The sequence below is a fragment of the Doryrhamphus excisus genome, chromosome 3 (assembly GCF_030265055.1).
Source record: "Doryrhamphus excisus isolate RoL2022-K1 chromosome 3, RoL_Dexc_1.0, whole genome shotgun sequence".
NCBI lineage: Eukaryota > Metazoa > Chordata > Actinopteri > Syngnathiformes > Syngnathidae > Doryrhamphus > Doryrhamphus excisus.
In genome coordinates this window covers 20510798-20531145 of record NC_080468.1, presented here as the reverse complement: position 1 = coordinate 20531145, position 20348 = coordinate 20510798, and the positions used below count along the sequence as shown (strand labels likewise).

Genomic DNA, 20348 nt, shown 5'->3' with positions numbered 1-20348 from the left:
GCATAATAGGTCCCCTTAGACTACAGTCGCCTGGAAGAGAATATAGACCATATATCCAGTATGTCCTGATCCGATATTGATATCGGATATAGAGGCCGATATCTGCAAAAAAATAACAATATCAGATTCAGCTGTGTGGCAATAAATAGGCATTGCAGCTTAGTGCGAAACTTTTATCATGCACAACTTTGGCACAGAACTGGGGAAGTTTAATATGAAGAACCTCATCGTGCATATGAAGTAGCATCTCCCAGGGGACGGTAAAGTCATTAGCATTAGCTGGACCCTTTCGGTGTTAGCTAGTGTCGGTTTTAAACGCTTCACCTTGAACCTCAATACATTATTACAAGTAAATTAGTGAGTTTTTGTCATACCTACTGTTGCAGACCATTTACTGTACTATAATATCACTTGATCAAGCCTTTTTTTAACATTGCACACTACAGAATATATAATAAAGTATGTATTGTGTTGCATTGATATCAGTATTGGCTGATATTCAAGACAGACGGTTTTGTTTCAGAAATGAAAGCGTGAACAGTCACAGCTAGTAAGAGACTAGACATTGCTTCGGGAGACCCGATATGGGTCAGGTCCTCTTAGTCTTGCATGCTTTTGCGAGTTTTGTATCGTCGATGCCAAAAGCCGTTTGGACACCCCCATATTTGACATGTCCCGCCACTGCTTTGAAGCTCCTTGGTGTTGGCGGAATGTGAGATTGCGAGCTGTCTTGTTGCTACACCAGGGAGTGGGAATATTAGAAACAGCTCTCCGTGTATTGACATGGAATACACTTTAAATATAAAGACTGTAAATACAACGCAGTATTTTCCCCTGTAAAAAAAAAAAAAACAGCTCATCTTGTACTCGCAGTTTAGGGATTTATTCATGTAAACCAACAAGTGATGCCAAATGACTTCTACCTTATAGCCAGACAGAGCATTTCTCCCCGTCACTCACACACACACACCAGTGGCAAACACAAACGGATCACTGGCCTTGTTTTCAGATAGCGTACCTAATAAAGTGTCCCAAGTTCTTCCTTCACTCCCCCACTCTCACTCCCGTCTGCTTTCCATCATCTTAATTTAGACCCCCCCCTCCTCCGACTGCCACCCACTATCTTCCCACTTGCTTCCCCTTTTCCCTCCAGATGCATGTCACAGATCGTTCCTCCCTTCAGACCCGTGACCCACTTCCCGAGCTTACGGTTCCAAGGCAGACTTTCGTCCTTCACCTGGATATGTTCTCACCCTCCAAAAGCCGCCGTGCTCAAAATATCCACGTTATTGATGATTGCCAGGGTCGTCAGCCTGCAGTGTTGACACTGACATCTTGGGAATTTTTCTGGCTGGGAATAAATGCAGAATTGGATCAGCAGGGCTTTTTTTTTGTTTTTTTTGTGGCCAAAAGGTTCTCATCCCGCGTCTTCTTGAGTATGTGTGCAGGCCTGACGCCAACACTGTAATCCAGCAATGACAGACAATGTCACAGTGGAGTTCTTCTCAGCGGAAGAGAGAGTGTGTGTGTGTGTGCGCGCACAGTGATGACAGTCTGACAAGTGATGGGAGATGTGAAGCCTGAAGTTGGGTGTTGCTGTCTCCCGTTTTTCCCCCTCACTGCGCTCAAGTGACATTGCCGCAGATCAGGATGATGTTTGTGTTTACAGCGACACAGCTCACCACAAAAGACAAAACACGCTATACATTAATGACTGAAGTATGAATTATAAGTACATGTAGTCCAAGTTTGGTTGTGATTTGAATAAACACCTTAAAGATGTGGTGGGTGTGCGAGAAATTTGTGGTGTATTTGTCAGAAAAAACAATATCACCTTCAGCGAGGTAGGGGTGCATGTTTTGTTTTTTTCACCTTTTTGTGTGCGGCGGATCAGGAGTAGAAGACTTACTCCCCGGGGTGTCTTGTGTGACATACTTTTACACAGACCAGTTCCATTTTTGAAAAAAAAAATGCATTGATCTGCATAAGCACACTGAGCGATGCTCCTGCAGCAAGAAGACGTGGGAGTCTTGTATACATTTCAGTATCTTCCATATTTGAATAAGTCTGTCCTCCCAGGCTATCATTTAGAATACACAAGTGGAGACTTCTCAGACTTGCTGGGGGTGTTTAATACCCCTGTAGATCTGTCATCGTCCTGGTGGGACGAATGGACAACTTGAGGTGTTTTTTTTTTTTTTTTTTTCTGGGAATAAGAGAAAATGGTCCATGCGGAAGAAGAACTTGACCCATTTCTTCCAGGCCTCCAGTCTGATGTAATGGTGGACGAACGGCAGGAACGCACAAACGCACACAAAGTGAACTTATTGCCCTGCTTGCTCACCTCGGAAAGAAAAAGAAAGGTTCAGTGGTGGTGATAGGCAGTGGTTTAAGAAGTCATTTAAAATGCATGCAAAATGCATCACTGGGAAGGTGCACTAGCAGTTAGCACACACACACACACACACACATACATTACACACAGACACATTACACACACTCAAGAATGCCCTCGCTGCCCCGGGATGGGAGTGTTGACCCAGTTGTATGGAACATTGCTTGTGACTGTCCTACATGGCTGCCACTTTAGTGGCGTTACATCACGCAGCAAACCATTGGACTCCGCTCTTGCTTTTCGTTTCCCTTCGCTGGCACTTTTATTCACTTTGTTTTTCCCCGGTCTGTCTAGGTCAGACATGAGCTAACGTCATATGTGAGAGTCTATAAAGAAGCCCCGCCCACTCCTATAAGCAGCTTTAGCAGTGATTGTGTCTTGATGCACACATTGCAGATTATCAACAGTGAGTGATCTCGGCAACATATTTAAAAAAAACACCCGTGACCTTTTGTGCTTGTACATGACACCAGCTGTAGCAGAATGCTCCGCCAAGGATGCACACACACACACACACACACACTGATACACACACACACACTGTTCAAGCTGTGCCATCTCATGAATTGTGACACGGATTTAGTCAAAGGCAAACAACAGCGTGACGGAAAACAGCAGCATCGGAGCCCTCGGCATCCCTCAGCATCCCTCAGCGAAACATTAACATTGAAGCATGTGTGCTTCCTTGTTCCAGCACTCACTTTTTTTTAGGATAGGAGGACGGCAGTGACTGCTGTGGCGTGGCCCACTTCGTTCCATGTATGTGGGCGCCGGAGGTTAATAGGATGTGATTCCGAGTGGCGCCAAGGCCCCCCAAAAAACGTGTCGTGTCCTTTGAGGTAATGGTGTGGACTTTGTGGGGGGCATGGGAGAAATTGCGGGATTGCTATTGCGGGATATTTCTCTCCAAGATTCTCTTAAGCGGGTGGGCATGTGACACATCATGTGGGTTCTAACCTGTGATCATGGCACCGAGTCCCACACAAAGGTAACGGACATGAATGTTTGACTTAAACTAAAACAGAACTCCCCTCTACCAATTCTTCACAATGAATTATTAAGAAACTTTGTTTATTTGCCTTTTAATGTTAGTGTCGGTAAGTGTCTGTGAGCAGGAGTATGCAAAAACATCGAGGAGGGGCATAAACCAAGTAAGAACCCATAAAATTTAGTTTTGAGTCTAGAGAAATGTGCTAGTCATAAAATATGTTGGTTTTCTCAAAGAAAATGAATGGCTCTCAAGTCAAGTCAAGTCAAGTCAAGTCAATTTAGTTTATTCAGTCATACCTCATTTTTTGTCATTAATTGGTTCGGGAGCATGTTAGCATGTTGGCCACACAGTCAGGAGATCAGGAAAACTAGGGCTTGAATATCCGCTTGGAGTTTCTGTGGAGTTTGCATGTTTTCACCGTGTGTGGGTTTTCTCTGGGTACTCCGGTTTCTTCCAACATTCCAAAAACATGCTAGGTTAATTGGTGACGCCAAATTGTCCATCGGTATGAATGTGAGTGTGAATGGTTGTTTGTCTATATGTGCCCTGTGATTGGCTGGCGACCAGTCCAGGGTGTACCCTGCCTGAAGTCAACTGGGATAGGCTCCAGCATACACCCGTGAACCTAGTGAGGATAATCGGTACGGAAAATGGATGGATAGAAGTGGACTAGTGTTTATCAACTTTTTTTATGAACTGCTGGCATTGACAACTTTTTTGGCCCCATGACGGTTTATTCAGCAGTCACAATGGGGAAAAAAAAGAAAAAAATACACGGACAGTGACTCAGCAACATGCAGGGTGCTTTGTTTGGGCACTTGATTTTGCATAATGACACAGTACAAGACAAACAGAGTATTGCAATATTATACAAAAACTAAGATAGTATACAAAAATGAAGGGAAAATATTTTCTCAAAAATCAAATCTTGAAAACAGCGTGCACGACAACCGAGGTTTGACTGTAAAGTGACAATTCACAACAGATGTTATCTCAAGGCGCTTTACACATTGACCCAGTCTTGACCATGCTCCTCATACATTAAAGAAAATGAAATTACCTCATTGCGTGCTCGCACTTGGCAGCAGAGGCAGGCAAAAACTCCCTCAAGTGAAGAAACAACTCCACTAGAATCCAGAGGGCGGGCGTCTAACTCGACGGGGTGGGTGTTCATGGAGTTAGAGAATGGATCAGATAAATGTGCACGCTATTGTGAATTTGTTGACTCTACTTCACGTGAGTCTTCATACTCCATCCACACCTCCAAACTCAAGCATGCCATATGACTTTTTGTCTTTTTTTCCCTTTCATTTGTTGCCGCTTCCCATTTTGGGGATGACTTAGTACAACCACAACAAAGTCACCACAGGTCTTGTTTTTGTTGTTGTTGTTGTTTTGTCGGTAACATTAGATGAGAAGAAACCTGCTTCTGTTGCTGAAAAACAAGTTTGAGGAAACTTCACGCTGTGTTGGAAGAAGTGGTGCGCTGTGTATTCCGAGGTGGAATGCAAAGTGAAAATAATACTCAACTGGTGTGTGATTTTTTTTTTTTCCTCTCCTGCATGTGGAGTCCAAATAGAGCCTGTTCTGTTTCAACTGAAATTCCTTTTCTCCACAAACTAATGGCTTATGATGGCTTCATTAATGCTCGCAGTCTGGTTATAAAAGCGTCAGCAGATTTTTAAAAAAAGGTTTTTAGTCAATTTTCATGGTGAGAGACAGGTTTTTAAAAAAATAATTTTTTATAAAGGAGCGGGTCAGAGGGGTTGAGGAGTGAGAAAGACGAGGTTCTACGCTCTTCATCATCCAGATGACAGACATGGTGCACTGGAGAGGGTGCAAAACAAATTTAAACAGGAAGACAACTGTAAATTCCACACACACACACACACACACACACACACACACTTGAGTCACTAGCTTGGCTTTGTAGAGGAAGAATTTAAAGTCAAAACTGCACAGACGGGACTACTTTCCACATACAGAGACTCAAGGACCGATCGCACTGCTGAGCTCATAGCACGCTGTGGGGGGGCGACACAGGACAGAACAGACCGAACTCTGGGAAAAAAAAAAAAAAAATGACAACACAGAAATGAGACACAGGTGGGAAAACGGCGGGTGGTGCCAGAAAGAAGCTAGACGGATGGGGAACAGAAGGAGACGAAACAAGCGGGGGGGACACGCACGGTGGGCATGAGGGAAAATGGGTCTGGTGGAACGAGGGTGGATCTAGAGCGAGACACGGGTGTAGGACACAATGGTAGACAAGAATCAGGACAGAGGTGAAGGACTTGAACGTAGACATCTTTAAGACTTCAGTCACGTATACCCTTGTGTCTTACACCTGTATTTCTTGTCTACCTTTTACCCTTATGTCCAACATGTGTGACTTCAGTTGTGTAAGCCTATACAGCAGGGGTCTCAAACTCAATTTACCTGGGGGCCACTGGCGCTAGGGTCTGGGCAAGGCTGGGCCGCAACAGGTTTTCCAAAAAAAAACAAAAAACAACACATTTATTAAAAACAGAAAAATATACAAACTTTTTCAGTGCTTTGGTTCTGATTTTCTACAATAAAAGCTCTGATAAAACATTCCACTGTTCTCAAATATCTTAATTTTTATTTTTCTGCACAAAATAAGATGAAAAATAAATAAAGAAATCAAGAATAAAGAAAATCAATCAATCAGTAATAAATAAACAAAGCATTATTAGAGCCCTGTAGACATGACAAAACACGACTATAGTCACATTTATACTTATTTTTATTTACAACATATTGCGCAACTGCAGGGTCTTGAGACACATGCTAACTCGCAAACTAGAGAGCCAGCGACCTCAACGGTAGCCTTCAAGTTATTTCCTTTCAACTTAAATAGCCAAAAACTTACCACTTCCACACGGATAGGGAGGATAACTATTAACAGTTATTTAACCTTTAACATGAACATGAATCAAACGTAATAATTTTTTCTGGGTACATGATACCATACAGCATCCATATCAAACTTGCCCGGGCCGCACTAACATTAAACTTTCATATCAAGGCGGGGGGCCTCAAACTAGTGTCCTGCGGACCACATTTGGCCCGCGGGCCGTGTGTTTGAGACCCCTGCTATACAGTATATCCAGTCATACAATGTATTACTAATTTCATGTAGATGACACCCTATACCTGTGTCATTTTTTTAAACCCCGTGTCTGACATTTGCTTCTTGTCTTGTGAGTTAACATAAGATTGGACAAACATCAAGACACAGGTGAAGGACACAGGTGTAGACATGACTAAGACAGACAGGAAACAAGACAAGAAAGACAGAGGTGTCGGGCGTACGTGTCGACATAGAAGAAAGACACAGTGTAGGTGAACACAGGCGTAAAGACACAAGATATAGGTAAGACAAGAGTGAATAATGAAGACACAATGGACGACGACAAATAGGCACAGACACAAGGATAGAGAAGACAGGATAAAGGTGAAGGACACAACAGTATACGTGACTTAAGTCGCATGTTTTGGAAATAAGGGTAAGGTGAGGGACACAATAGCAGACAGTGGTAAACTGGTGGGAAGACGCAGGTGTAGGACCTTTTTTGTGGTATTTGTTTCCTTATTTGCTCCGTGTACCTGTGCGTCATGCGTCCCATGCATTATGGATCTGGTTATGTCCTCATCCCGTGATGATGCACATGCATCAAAGGTCAGTCATCTTTTGCTATCCTTCCCTGGGCCTCCTCGTGTGCAGACCTCCACACCGTGACTGCACTTTTATTCCATTGATTTGGTCTTCACAGAGACATCCTTCCTCTCCCGTGTCCTCTGCCGTGTCACATCCCGCCATCAGTGCTCATCATTGTCTCAATTACTCATCGCTCCCTTGTCTCCGCTTTTCCTTCTTATCTCATTGGAAATCATGTCCATGCACGGCACGTCTTTTCTCCTCCTTAGTTGTCCATTACTCCTCTCAAATTGGGGACACCTCAACATCCTCTGAACCTGACAAATACTCCAAGGATTTTCCAGAGACTTTGGTGCACACTGTGTCACTCCATCATCACGTCGCCTGGTCTCATGTCCCCATCATATCACCAACAGCTTGTCACAGCCAATCACGTCTCCTGGCCTGGCGTCCCGTACACTCTCCCGCCGCATGCCCTCCTTGTCTCCTCGCCCACGTCGTCCTCCTCACCTCCCTTGCTACTCGTTTGCCTTCCCGCCTTCCTTCCACGTGTCAGAGGACATTAGTCTCGGAACAGCTGAGGGTGAGTGGGCGGGTCCATTTGGCCCGTCTCTCTTGATCAGTCCACATGAATATCGAATAAAGACTTTTTATGACACATAATGGCTGCAGTATCTGTATCGGGGTAGTACCAACATGCACCGTCACTGTGTTGCATGTGCTATTATTTTTCTAATAATAATAATAATAATAAGCCGCATGGTGGTGCACCCACTATACTTTTAGTGTGTCTGGCCCTCACCAAATTTGGTACACAGCTTTCGGGGACTGACAAGCACGCTTGTCTAAAATTTGATCAAGTTTGGTTGAAGAAAACATGGCCGCCATGAAGCGAAATATCTTACTTAGCAACTAATCCATACGTCATTTGACCATGTGTGTATGGATCATAAGACTGTGAGAATATTGCTAGCATACGTATCTCACACGGCGGATTTTAGCCATAGAGGGCGCCGAAGATGTCATTGACTTTCTTATTTGAGCAAGTAGACTCCGTGCATTGACCTGAAACTTGTCCTCCTCCTGCTTTCACACTCCACATTATGCAGGGATGGATGGAGAGAAGGAGGAGGTGTTATAAGTAAAACCGCATCTTCTTCACACTTCTCTCTGTCTCTCACTGTCCTTCCTTCCTTCCTTCCTTCGTTCCTTCCATCCTCCCTCATACCCTTGCCTACAGACGGGCTAATCGCTTGTGTGAAGAAAAATGTGGCTACAAAATAGAAATTAAGCAATGACGGGTGTGTTTTTTTTTGGGTGGGGGGGTAACGAGCTGATGAGTTGTGCGTGATTGATTGATGCTGAGGAGGTACGGTTGTCACTTTTGTCTCATTTGTCCCACTTCGTCTTCTTCTTCTTGCATAAATATCTAAATGATAACATTCTTGCCATGTTGCCAAGATGCCCTGAGGCTGCAAGCTGTTTGACGGACAGCAAATGGTGTTAGTATAATTATAAGTGTTGGCAAAAGGAGACGTTTTTGACTCTCTTATTCACTTTTTAAAGCATTTCTATTAGTTACTTGAAGTTGACATACTCAGGTACTCAGAGTTGTTTCCTGGACCTTTCTCCCTATAAGATATTTTAATGTACGGTGTCATTTTTAAGGCAAAATTGCATTCCCTTCCGTGTATATACTGTGGCGTGAAAGTGGTTCGCTTGCAGGGGGCTTGGGGGGGTGTATGCCAGCGTTTTTCTTTTAAAGAGGACTTATTGAAGTGCCCGCCGTCGTTTTTTTTTTCGTTTGACATTTCAAAGTTTCAAGTCGTGCTTTTAAATTGTGGCTTCTGCAAATGTCACTTGTCGCCTCACTGGAATGGTTGAGGGAAATTTATTGTTTGAAACCGAGGGACGCTGTGCAGTTTGAATGGACGTGGAGTACATACTGCGTTTCACGAGTGTGTGTGTGTGTGCTTAGCTAACTATGCCGTTTTGTCTTCCTTTCCCTGCAGCTACATCAGATGGGACGCGCCAAGGTCTGGACAGCATGAGGGGCGGAGTTTGTGCCACGCAGGGCATGAAGGTGGTCCTTAAAGTGGGGCAAAGTGAGTCTTCTTCCTGCTGACTTATTGGGTGGTTAAAACTAACTCTGGTGTCTAACAACTGCGCTTTTTGAATCTTTTTGTGATTCAAAATGTGAGCCAGTAATTAGAACAGATTATAAAAATACCCTATGTCGTCCACCCAGCAGATGGCATTTTGGTTCAGAATATTTCAGTTACGTCACATGGTGTGGACCAAAAATGTAAAAAAGATACTCTGTGCTCAGTTTATTTTTGTCACGGAACCAAAGGCTGCACAGTTAAGAACATATGCATAATGTAAGAACTTGATTGGGTAGCTTTTGTCCAATCCGATCCATCTGGCTTTATTTGTAAAGCACTGTAAAACAACCGCAGTGGACTAAAAATAGAAATGAAAATAAATAGAAGGCAAAAAGGTATGTCTAGAACATTTAAAATAACATTAGAACATGAAAAAGGTGTATAACGTTCTTATTTTCAGCACTCCCCTCTCTCTCAAAGTGCGTGAAATTGTAAATAAGAATTTGTTACAGTAAACCTCGGATATATCGGATTCAATTGTTCCCACTGGTTTTGTCCGGTATAAGCGAAATCCGTTATATGTGTATACCGGAAAATGTCAGTTTTACGCATATATCAGATTTATATCCGGTATATGCGTAAATCGGATTTTATCCGTTATAAAAAGGCACTTCCTTGACTATGTTTCCAATGTACCTGGACGCGCAGGCAACGCTGCAAACGCTGCAAATGACGTCGTATAGCGGCCTGTCACGATTCGGCGAATCGGAGCGCCACGATGCGGCCATCCGATATATGCGAGGGAAATTTAATGGAAATGCATTGGAACGGGACTGGAGATTTTGTCCGAAATAGGCGAAATCCGTTATAAAAAATCCGATATATGCAATGAATTTTTATTGGAAATGCATTACAGAAAAAATGGTTCTTTTTTATCTGTCCGTTGTGAGTGAATTTCCGATATATCCGAGTCCGATATATCCGAGGTTTACTGTAATTTGTTCTTAAATTGCTTGCCTGGGTAAATAAAGGTAAAATAAATAAAATAAAAGTATAAAATCAGCCATGATAAACCAGAAACAGATCAAATGAAATAAAAAATATTATGATACAGTATCATTGGCCAATGATTTTATGAAGAGATTTACAGACAGGGAAGAGGCCTGTATGATGGGCAATGGATGCTGATTCCACCGCTTAGGGGCCACAGTAGCAAATTTGTGGTCCCCTATGAGCTTAATAAGTGAATATACTGCGCAAATATTCCCAACTAAAATCTGCTGTCACTGTCTTTGGTACGTGGAGTAGTGTTTACATTTGAACTTAAGTGAATCAAACCGAGTTCACTTGCAAGTTGTTTGGTGTACACCAGAATTCCAATGTTGGTCTTCAAACTTGACCACACAAACAGATCAAATGCACCAGAGTTCCTTTTTACAGACGCAAACATGCCAAGTGTGTTGTCCACTGCATGTTCCTCCTCTTCTAATCCATTTCTCCCACTATACGGCGCACACACACTTCCTTTCGTAGTGGGTGGCTCCTCTCAGCGAGCATATTAGAGCTTGTTAAGCGGCGAGAACAGCGCAGAAGTGTAGGATCAGTCAGCTCTAATGAGCCCCGTTGACTCCCCTTGCAGTTCCTTTTTAACTAGTTCCACTCCTCTTTCTCGTGCACACAACTGTACATTACCGACGACATAAACATTTGCTCAGAAAGGGCTCGGCATAACCACACAGCGACACCATTTGCTGTTAAAATCTGGCTTTTTAGGCTGTGCGTAATTTGTTTGCAGCTAATGAGCCTCGCCTTCATTCTCTCAGGCTTTTTGGGGGGTTTGGAAAAAAATGTGGTAAAACACTGACCTGCACATTCCTGCACATAATAGCCACCTGTCCTTCACATGACCCCGCCTCCCTCCACCCGACGCTCAGTCGGCGTTATCAGGATTTGTGTATTGTGTCGCCGCTATCAGCCCCGTTGCATCAGCAGGGTCGACAGAAATACTTCTACGGCTCTTTTTAAGACGCGGGCGAATGACAATAGCGCTTCCTGTCACACGGTGACACAACTTATATAAACAACATATCCATAAACATTTCCACTCTTCAAATGCAGCCAACATTTTGTTTAAATTCCCCCCTTTTCCCCCCTGCCCACTCAAACACCGCTGCTACTGCCGCAGCTCTCCATTTTCTTCTCTTCATCTTATCACCACGGCGCCCGAAAAGGTCACGTCGATGTTGTTTTTCAACTAAATAAAGTCTTTCTGCGAGTCGGTGGACATACATGCACACCTGACTTGTCCTGGCTTATTCCATCGTGCATCTGTTTCTGCCTGCTCCCAGTCACGATCGATCCAGATGGCTCCACCCCCGAGCTTGCTACAGTTACCGTACCGTACATGACAGTTAATATATCGGTGACGTAAAGCCTGGTTTGTTTTCATCAAGCAGGATTTAGTTCCCTTGATTCCGATGCAGCATTTAGCCATACACTGACCTCCAACTACGCTGTTGATTGGCTGTACAGTAAACCTCGGATATATCGGAAATTCGCTCACAACGGACAGATAAAAAAGAACCGATTTTTCTGTAATGCATTTCCAATAAAAATTAATTGCATATATCGGATTTTTTTTATAACAGATTTCGCCTATTTCGGACAAAATCTCCAGTCCCGTTCCAATGCATTTCCATTAAATTTCCCTGGCATATATCGGATGGCCGCATCGTTATGCTAATCTTGTTGATGTCACTGGCTATTGTCTTTCTCCTGGCTGCAGATTTAGGACAAATATAAAAGTGAGTGACGTCAATAATACTAGCACAGCAGTGAATGAGATCTTAACCTCACTATTGGAAATAACGTAGGCCTGACGGGCGTAACGGGGCCTAGCTTAATTAACAATTTGTTATGCTCAGAGTCCAATAAAGTTCAATTCTCATTACCTTACGTCTCTTTTCATTGCCCAGTCCAGGTACATTGGAAACATAGTCAAGGAAGTGCCTTTTTATAACGGATAAAATCCGATTTACGCATATACCGGATATAAATCCGATATATGCGTAAAACGGACATTTTCCGGTATACGCATATAACGGATTTCGCTTATATCGGACAAAACCAGTGGGAACAATTGAATCCGATATATCCGAGGTTTACTGTAACTGTTATTTCCAAATGCCCGCAAGGCATGCTTGGTAGTCCAGCAACAATGTCAAATGGATGGATGAAGCTCATTCATTCATTCATTTTCTACCGCTTTTCCTCACGAGGGTCGCGGGGGGTGCTCGAACCTATCCCAGCTGTCTTTGGGCGAGAGGCGGGGTACACCCTGGACTGGTGGCCAGCCAATCACAGGGCACATATAGACAAACAACCATTCACACTCACATTCATACCTATGGACAATTTGGAGTGGCTAATTAACCTAGCATGTTTTTGGAATGTGGGAGGAAACCGGAGTACCCGGAGAAAACCCACGCATGCACGGGGAGAACATGCAAACTCCACACAAAGATGGCTGAGGGTGGAATTGAACCCTGGTCTCCGAGCTGTGAGGTCTGCGCGCTAACCACTCGACCGCTGTGCCGCCCCAAAATGACTATATTCCAAAAAAACATTTTATTACAGTATCTTTTCAAGGGGCAAAACTGGATATACTTTAGAGTAGTCAGTGTACAGCTTCCATGGCATTATAAATACAGTACTCTCCACTGACAACCATTATTATAAGTAGTATAAGTAACCAGTGGGAACAATTGAATCCGATATATCCGAGGTTTACTGTATATGTAAATATGGGGATTATCATTGGCTGGACAGTGTCTAGTGTCAGTCATTGTGCTATATGTTATCGCTTCTTGGTTTACAGTTCAGGTTGGATTGTGTTTTGTACGCTGCATGGATTTGCAGCGAAGGTCAAAGTCCTGTCGCCCCCGGAACTAGGGTGCATGAAGATAAATGTATAGGTGAATGGTATATATGTGGAATAAATCCGAATCAGCTTTCTCATCTTATCCGCTCCTCTCTGCTTGCATCGCCTATCGTCACAAGCAAGCCGTCTTGTCGCCTGCTGGTGTCCAGATGGCCCCCGGAATCCAAGAAAACCTCTCCTTTCCGAACCGTCGTATTCACGGACACCAGGACTTGTGTGTATTCCAGCGTGTGTGCGTGTCACATCAGTACACTTTAATCACCATTACTGAGGGCGAGTGAGGCAGATGGGCTGATTTAGCGGGCCGCAGATTACAAGCCGTTCTGGCATTTGCACTGAAAACACAACACGACGAACTCTTGTCGTTGTCCTGTTCGACCTGACTGGAACCATCTCAGTCCAGTTTGGCTCATCATAGAAGAGTCTGGACGGGGGGGGGAATTCTGATCTGGCTTCTTCGATGCCACGTAAACGGCAAGACATCATAGCGAAGACGTCCTTCGTTTGTTTTCGTCATTGCCTTCATTCCACTGATGTTGTTTAGCTCCGCCCGTATCATACTGCTACACAAACGGTACAAAAATACTTGTACACCCAATTCTGCTGCTACACATTGAACAGGAAATGAGATCTTTATCTCGCAGTTTGACCCTAATCCTGACACAGTCCACTCTGTCACAGGTCCGTACGGGCTGCCCCCCAAGAAGGAGACAGCGGGACGCTCCACCAACAGGAACTCAGGTAAGCAGCAAATGGACATGATCCACAAGATGGATTGCGGAAATAAGCCAACTCTCGTAGACGAGGGAAAGGATAAAAAAAACAAAACAACAAAAAGCAGCAGGGAGGGCGGGTTTCAGGGAGGAGGGGGCGACAGATGGAGGATGTGCAGCGGTGACATCTGCGGATCTCTCTATTTAATTCCATATATTTTCTCTCCATCCTTCTCCCCTCAGAGCTAAGTGCCGCGGGCAGTGGATGGCTAATAGCTACATTGGGCGAAGGACAAAAAAGATAGATAGGAAGATGGGCAGGAAGAAGAGAAGGGAGGCAAGGAGCCAGGGCGAGACCAGAGGCAACATTGGAGAGAGTTATTACTGTCATTAGATGCTGCAGCCTGGCTGGGAGAGGGAGTGAGGCTCGGGGAGGGGGCCCACATCAGGGGTGTGATGGAGCAGACAGAAGGGAGAGGTGCATGAGGGGGAGTGAGACGAGAGTAATTGCCAAGCGTGAGGAGCAGGCGAAACAGAATACTTGTATATTTGTTTTTCATTACGTTTAACTCGCTCTTTTTTCTAACGGAGTTCTGCATTGTGAAATAAAAGACCCCGGTTACATCATTCGTTACATTTTCATCTCATTTTGGTGACTTTGACATCTCGGGAGCTTATATGTTCATTCCCCAGCCACTTCATTAGGCGCATTAGTGCCTTTGCAAAGATAATTATGCTCTGTTTGACACTATATTTAAAAATACAGTAAACCTCGGATATATCGGACTCGGATATATCAAAAATTCGCTCACAACGGACAGATAAAAAAGAACCAATTTTTCTGTAATGCATTTCCAATAAAAATTCATTGCATATATCGGATTTTTTATAACAGATTTCGCCTATTTCGGAAGAAATCTCCAGTCCCGTTCCAATGCATTTCCATTAAATTTCCCTCGCATATATCGGATGGCCGCATCGTGGCGCTCCGATTCGCCGAATCGTGACAGGCCGCTATACGACGTCGTTTGCAGCGTTTGCAGCGTTGCCTGCGCGTCCAGGTACATTGGAAACATAGTCAAGGAAGTGCCTTTTTATAACGGATAAAATCCGATTTACGCATATACCGGATATAAATCCGATATATGCGTAAAACGGACATTTTCCGGTATACGCATATAACGGATTTCGCTTATATCAGACAAAACCAGTGGGAACAATTGAATCCGATATATCCGAGGTTTACTGTATAAATAGGTGAAGCTGTCTTTGCGAAGGTAGATTTTTAATGAAATTGCGCAGGCGTACCCGATGTTGAAATTTGAGTAAAACCGTCATAATTAAGAAGGTTTTGACACTGCACGATGGATTTAAGGTCATATTAGAATGACCCCTTAGAATCGCCGCACAAAAAGAGCTTTTTTCGCATTAAAAAGGAACAGGTGTATGTGGTTGGTGGCTCCAAAAAAAAAAAAAAAAGAAAATATGTGTAGAGGTGATGGAAGAGGGTTTATAATGTAGAGAGCCAGTGAAAGGTGACAGTCATAATGGAGATGGAGAATGAGGGATGACAGTTAATGGAGGGAGGAAGAAAGCCGGAGGAGACAAGCATTAGCGCTTTGCTCGCCCTCAGTCCTGCACGACGTGGAGCACAACCGTATATATATATATGTGTGTGTGTGTGTGTGTGTTGCCGGGTGGTGAGCTCAGAGCAAGGTAGGTCATTACTGCTCCAATAAAGCCAAGATGGAGAGAGGAAGCAGGAGCTAAGGAGGGGATGCGTGCCAAGAATAATGTTCCACCAATCACAGCACGTTATACAGCAGGAACCAGCATTTAGGACTTTAACCAGTTTGCCAGATGCAACTTGCACGGCCCGGCATCATTCACCTACGACTTCCTGCAGTGAAGGCGGTGAAGGTTTTTGGGGCTTCATGGAGAGACAGGAGGGCAAGTTTTAGTTTGTGTGTGCGGCCAGACGCCCGGTAAAGTGGTTCCGGAGCGCCTGGTGGTAGCGCTAAGCTAACACTGTTGTGTTACCTTGATTATACGCTGTGGCTTTGCTGGTGCCCCGATGTCAGGGTGCTGAAAAGCGGTTACTTTGGTTGCCTAGTTTGGTAAAATAAGATGACTGCACTGCCTTAAAAAACAACAAAATTAGATATACAGTAAACCTCGGATATATCGGATTCAATTGTTCCCACTGGTTTTGTCCGATATAAGCGAAATCTGTTATATGCGTATACCGGAAAATGTCCGTTTTACGCATATATCGGATTTATATCCGGTATATGCGTAAATCGGATTTTATCCGTTCTAAAAAGGCACTTCCTTGACTATGTTTCCAATGTACCTGGACGCGCAGGCAACGCTGCAAACGCTGCAAATGACGTCGTATAGCGGCCTGTCACGATTCCGCGAATCGGAGCGCCACGATGCGGCCATCCGATATATGCGAGGGAAATTTAATGGAAATGCATTGGAACGGGACTGGAGATTTTGTCCGAAATAGGCGAAATCCGTTATAAAAAATCCGATATATGCAATGAATTTTTATTGGAAATGCATTACAGAAAAATCGGTTCTTTTTTATCTGTCCGTTGTGAGCGAATTTCCGATATATCCGAGTCCGATATATCCGAGGTTTACTGTACGTCGGATCCAAACTGACGACTGTTCCTAATTTGTTGACACTCATGTGGCCAAGTTCGTCAAGGTCTCATGCCCGAGTGCTACAGTAAAGATTTCATCAACACTGACCGTTCACCATCTCTAAAAGTAGCGCTTCACTTCTTCCAGGCGGGAACTCGACCCATTCGAGAGGACCCAACACCTTCGGAGGAGCCGAAGGGGGCGGCGAGAACGGCCCCCTGCAATCGTCCAACATTGCCCTCATTGCCGGAGCGGCAGGAGGCTCCGCCTTTCTCCTGCTGGTCACCGCCGTCATCTGCGTGGTGTGTTACAGGCGACGGCACGCCAAGCACTCGGACACCCACCACCCTCCGCTGTCGCTGTCGTCGCTCACCAGCCCCAAGCGAGGCGGCGGCGGAGGCGGCATCTCCAGCTCCAACAATAACGGCTCGGAACCCAGCGACATCATCATCCCGCTGAGGACGTCGGACTCTGCCTACTGCCCGCATTACGAGAAGGTAAGCGGCGACTACGGACACCCGGTCTACATCGTGCAGGAAATGCCGCCACAGAGCCCAGCCAACATCTACTACAAAGTATGAGAACTGGATTGCCTACATCTGCCCGTCATCACTCCAGTCCCCGCCCCCTTCGCCCCAAATGGAGCCACAGCACGGCCCGCCGTCACAACTCATTATCCAGCCGCCAGAATCGAACCGCGACCAAACCCAATCTCACTTGAGCGGGCCGCAAAAGTGTGCGTGGGGGTTCTCCAGCCCTCCAGAACATACCCGGAACCTCTTTGACCCGTGCCGGATCAAGGAGTCGTTCCCAAAATGCACTTGTGGCTTTTGAACTTCAGGAGAATGAAAAGACAATAGCTTCAAAATACTCGGATAAAAGCCCACTTAGTGCTGAGGAACTCACAGTCGCCATACCTGCCTAGAACCCAGCAGCTCGCCCCTCCGAGTGCCATCAGCCAATCAGAGACCAGCCCCGCCTCTTGCCACCAGCGCTCCTTTAGGAATACTTGGAACAAAAGGGGAGGTGGGGCTCGAGGACTCGGCCAATCAGTAATGCTGGGTCGGAGGTCAGTCACGTGACCGGGCCTCGATGACACTCAGAATCTTGTATATTTTAATAACGTGTGCGTGTGTGTGTGTGTGTGTGTGCGCGTGTGTGTGTGTAAGTGGGCGTGTGCTTTACATGGGCGTGACTGTGCTCTTTAGACTTGTCTTAAAAATACCAAAACACAAAATAGTGAGCGGCTATCAAAAGGAAAAAAAAAAAAAACAGAAAAAAAGTATTTTTTTTTTATGGCTATCAACACGTATAGATGATATATATAAATATCCAGTAAATAGATGTTTTTCTTTTATTTTCTATTGTTTTGTTATACCCGCTCTCCGCTAAAAAGACGACGCCTCTGTTGCTAGACCTTTTTCTATTTTTCACAACTTACCGTAGTACAATCTGCCTTTTTAAAAAGTATTAATTTAACCCCACTTATTGACCTCTTCACACACCCCCGCCCCCCTCCCCCAACCTCCCCAGGTGTCTGTATATTTTTATAGCTTCTTGTTCTATGCTGTAGTGTTCAAGTTTAGACATCGTTTGTGGAAGTGTTGAGGTAGAGCCATCTATCTTTTTTTTTTTTTTTTTATTCCAAATGCTTTTTTGGAGGGGGGGGAGTAAAAAAAAAGAACTTAAAGCGGCGACTGAATGCAGAAAAAAAAGGACTGTGGTGAAATTGCACATTAAAAAGGAAAGAGGAGGAGGTTGAAGGATGCTAAAGAATGGGATGTATAACCAAGGAGTTGAAAACATGCATCACACACACACACACACACACACACACACGTAAAATCTCCCCTTGTTGTGTTAGATTATTTGTGCACACACACACTGCTACACAAACTGTCCCATTGCCTAATAATTGTTTTCATATTACATACGTGTGTGTGTGTGTGTGTTTAAATAACAAACAGGTTAACAACACACAACTCAAAACAGCAGTTTGTGTGTGTGTGTTAGTGCTGCGTTCAAAGGCGCTATGTGTTCCCATGTGCTTAGCAGTGATTAAAGAAATGTTGTTTTTTGTGTTGCTCAAACATATACGCTTCCACGTAAACACACACACACACACACACGTATGCTGCGTTCGCATATGCTTGGCAGTAATGACGTTTTGTGTTGCTACAACACGTTTGTGGCTAATGTAAACCTGGATGGCAGCGACACACACACACACACACACATATATAACACACATAACACACATACAAACACGTGCACACTCCAGCATTTTATTTGTAAGATCCTTCCTTAAGTGTGTTTTTGTATCAGTACCTAACATCATCTATTTGTATTAAAATGTGCTTTAATTGTCACGTTCCGCCATGTTGAGGATTTTTGTAGCCTTCTGGATTGTATTTGACAGTAATGAAATTATGAAAAGATGAAATTGTGGTTTAGTGGTTGTGAAAGAGGAGGTTGGGGGGGGGAGGATTCTGTTGTTTTTATGTCGGCCGTCTATTTAAACATGCAGAGCGATGAGGGTGCACACACACACACACACACACACACACTCATTTGCCCTCTTAACTTCTGCAACATTTTGGAGTGCTCCTGTGCAACATGACTGTGCTCAGTCCAAAACATAGCTGTAACCAGGGTGGAGGGGTTGGGGGGGGGGGGCGACATCAAAGACTACATACTGTATACTGCATATAATATTGCATACTACCCCCGCAGCTTTGAATCTACGGTAGACTGCCATGTTATGTCATTTTTTCTCTCATGATTTGTGTTTGACTTCTCAACTAGTAATGGACCCATGGAGTCGGGCCGGGTGGGGGGCCCGGTGGCTGTCCCACCATTGGTTGGTGAACATGTATGTCTCAATGTGTCTCTTTGTGCCAATAAGCCGGAGAATGGAGGTCTGCAAAATGAGGAGGCGCTCCAATGTGATGTTTTTAATTTGGGACACCGCTTTGTTTGTGTGTGTGTGTGTCACTTCACTTTCTATTCTTCCCTCCTTGTCTCCTTATCATGGCCACCGCTGCAGTGACCCCTCCTTCCCGCGCCCCCAACACACCTCTAAAGAGAGGAAAAGATGAGTACATTCCTGCTTTGGAGAAAAAAAAAACGATTGAATAAAAAAATGTTTAAGCACCACTCTTTCTGGTTGTGATGTGTGATTCATTATTGTGTGGGGTCCTTTGTTCATGTGTGTGTGTGTGCGTGCACGTCAAAGGCCCACTCGTAAGCATGTCTTTTTTAGTTTCAGAGCTATAGACTCCTCTCAGCAGGCTGCCTTTCAGCGCTTCTGCTAATAGCATCACACACACACAAACACGCACCAGCTCTCCCACCGCTGTTATCAACAACTTATCAAACCTGGCACAGTTAGCGTTGCCTGGCAACCCATTGACAGGCCTGATTTCATTCTACATTCAAGTCTATACCCCCGTTTCCCCCGTTGCTATGGTAACACTTAGCGTCCCTTCCAATGCGGCCAAAGCCGGCCACCATGGTGGGCTTAGGGTTGTCCGGTCGGCTCAGCTGCCGTGGCGCTTTGATCGATGGCATGAGAGTTGATTATGTGCTGTCACACACACACGCAGGCACTGACCCCCCCCCAACTACACAAACGCCCGCAATTGTGACACACGCTGGCATCAATCCCAAACTCGACACAAAAGTACAAGCAAGGTCAGTAAGACAATGTGAGCATCTTCAGTTGCCATGGCAGCAAGGTGTTCATAAACCTCAAAAACTGACGTGCGTACATCAAATTTCTACAGAAATTGAGAGAAGTGGTGAAAAGCAGCGTATTTATTGTAATAATTGGATTTATATAGCGCCGTTCTCGACAACCAAAGAGCTTTA

General features: G+C 44.5%; 1 protein-coding gene across 1 annotated transcript in view; it reads left to right on the top strand.

Moving 5' to 3' along the window:
* The window catches only part of efnb3b (ephrin-B3b), a 72168-nt gene extending 52042 nt beyond the window's left edge, over positions 1-20126 (top strand). Inside the window, exons 3-5 of the mRNA XM_058066040.1 lie at positions 9081-9173; positions 13795-13854; positions 16626-20126. Coding sequence (XP_057922023.1) covers positions 9081-9173; positions 13795-13854; positions 16626-17059 — 587 coding nt within the window. The 3' untranslated portion in view covers positions 17060-20126. The remainder of the gene's footprint in view (positions 1-9080; positions 9174-13794; positions 13855-16625) is intronic.
* The last annotated feature ends 222 nt before the right edge of the window (positions 20127-20348 follow it).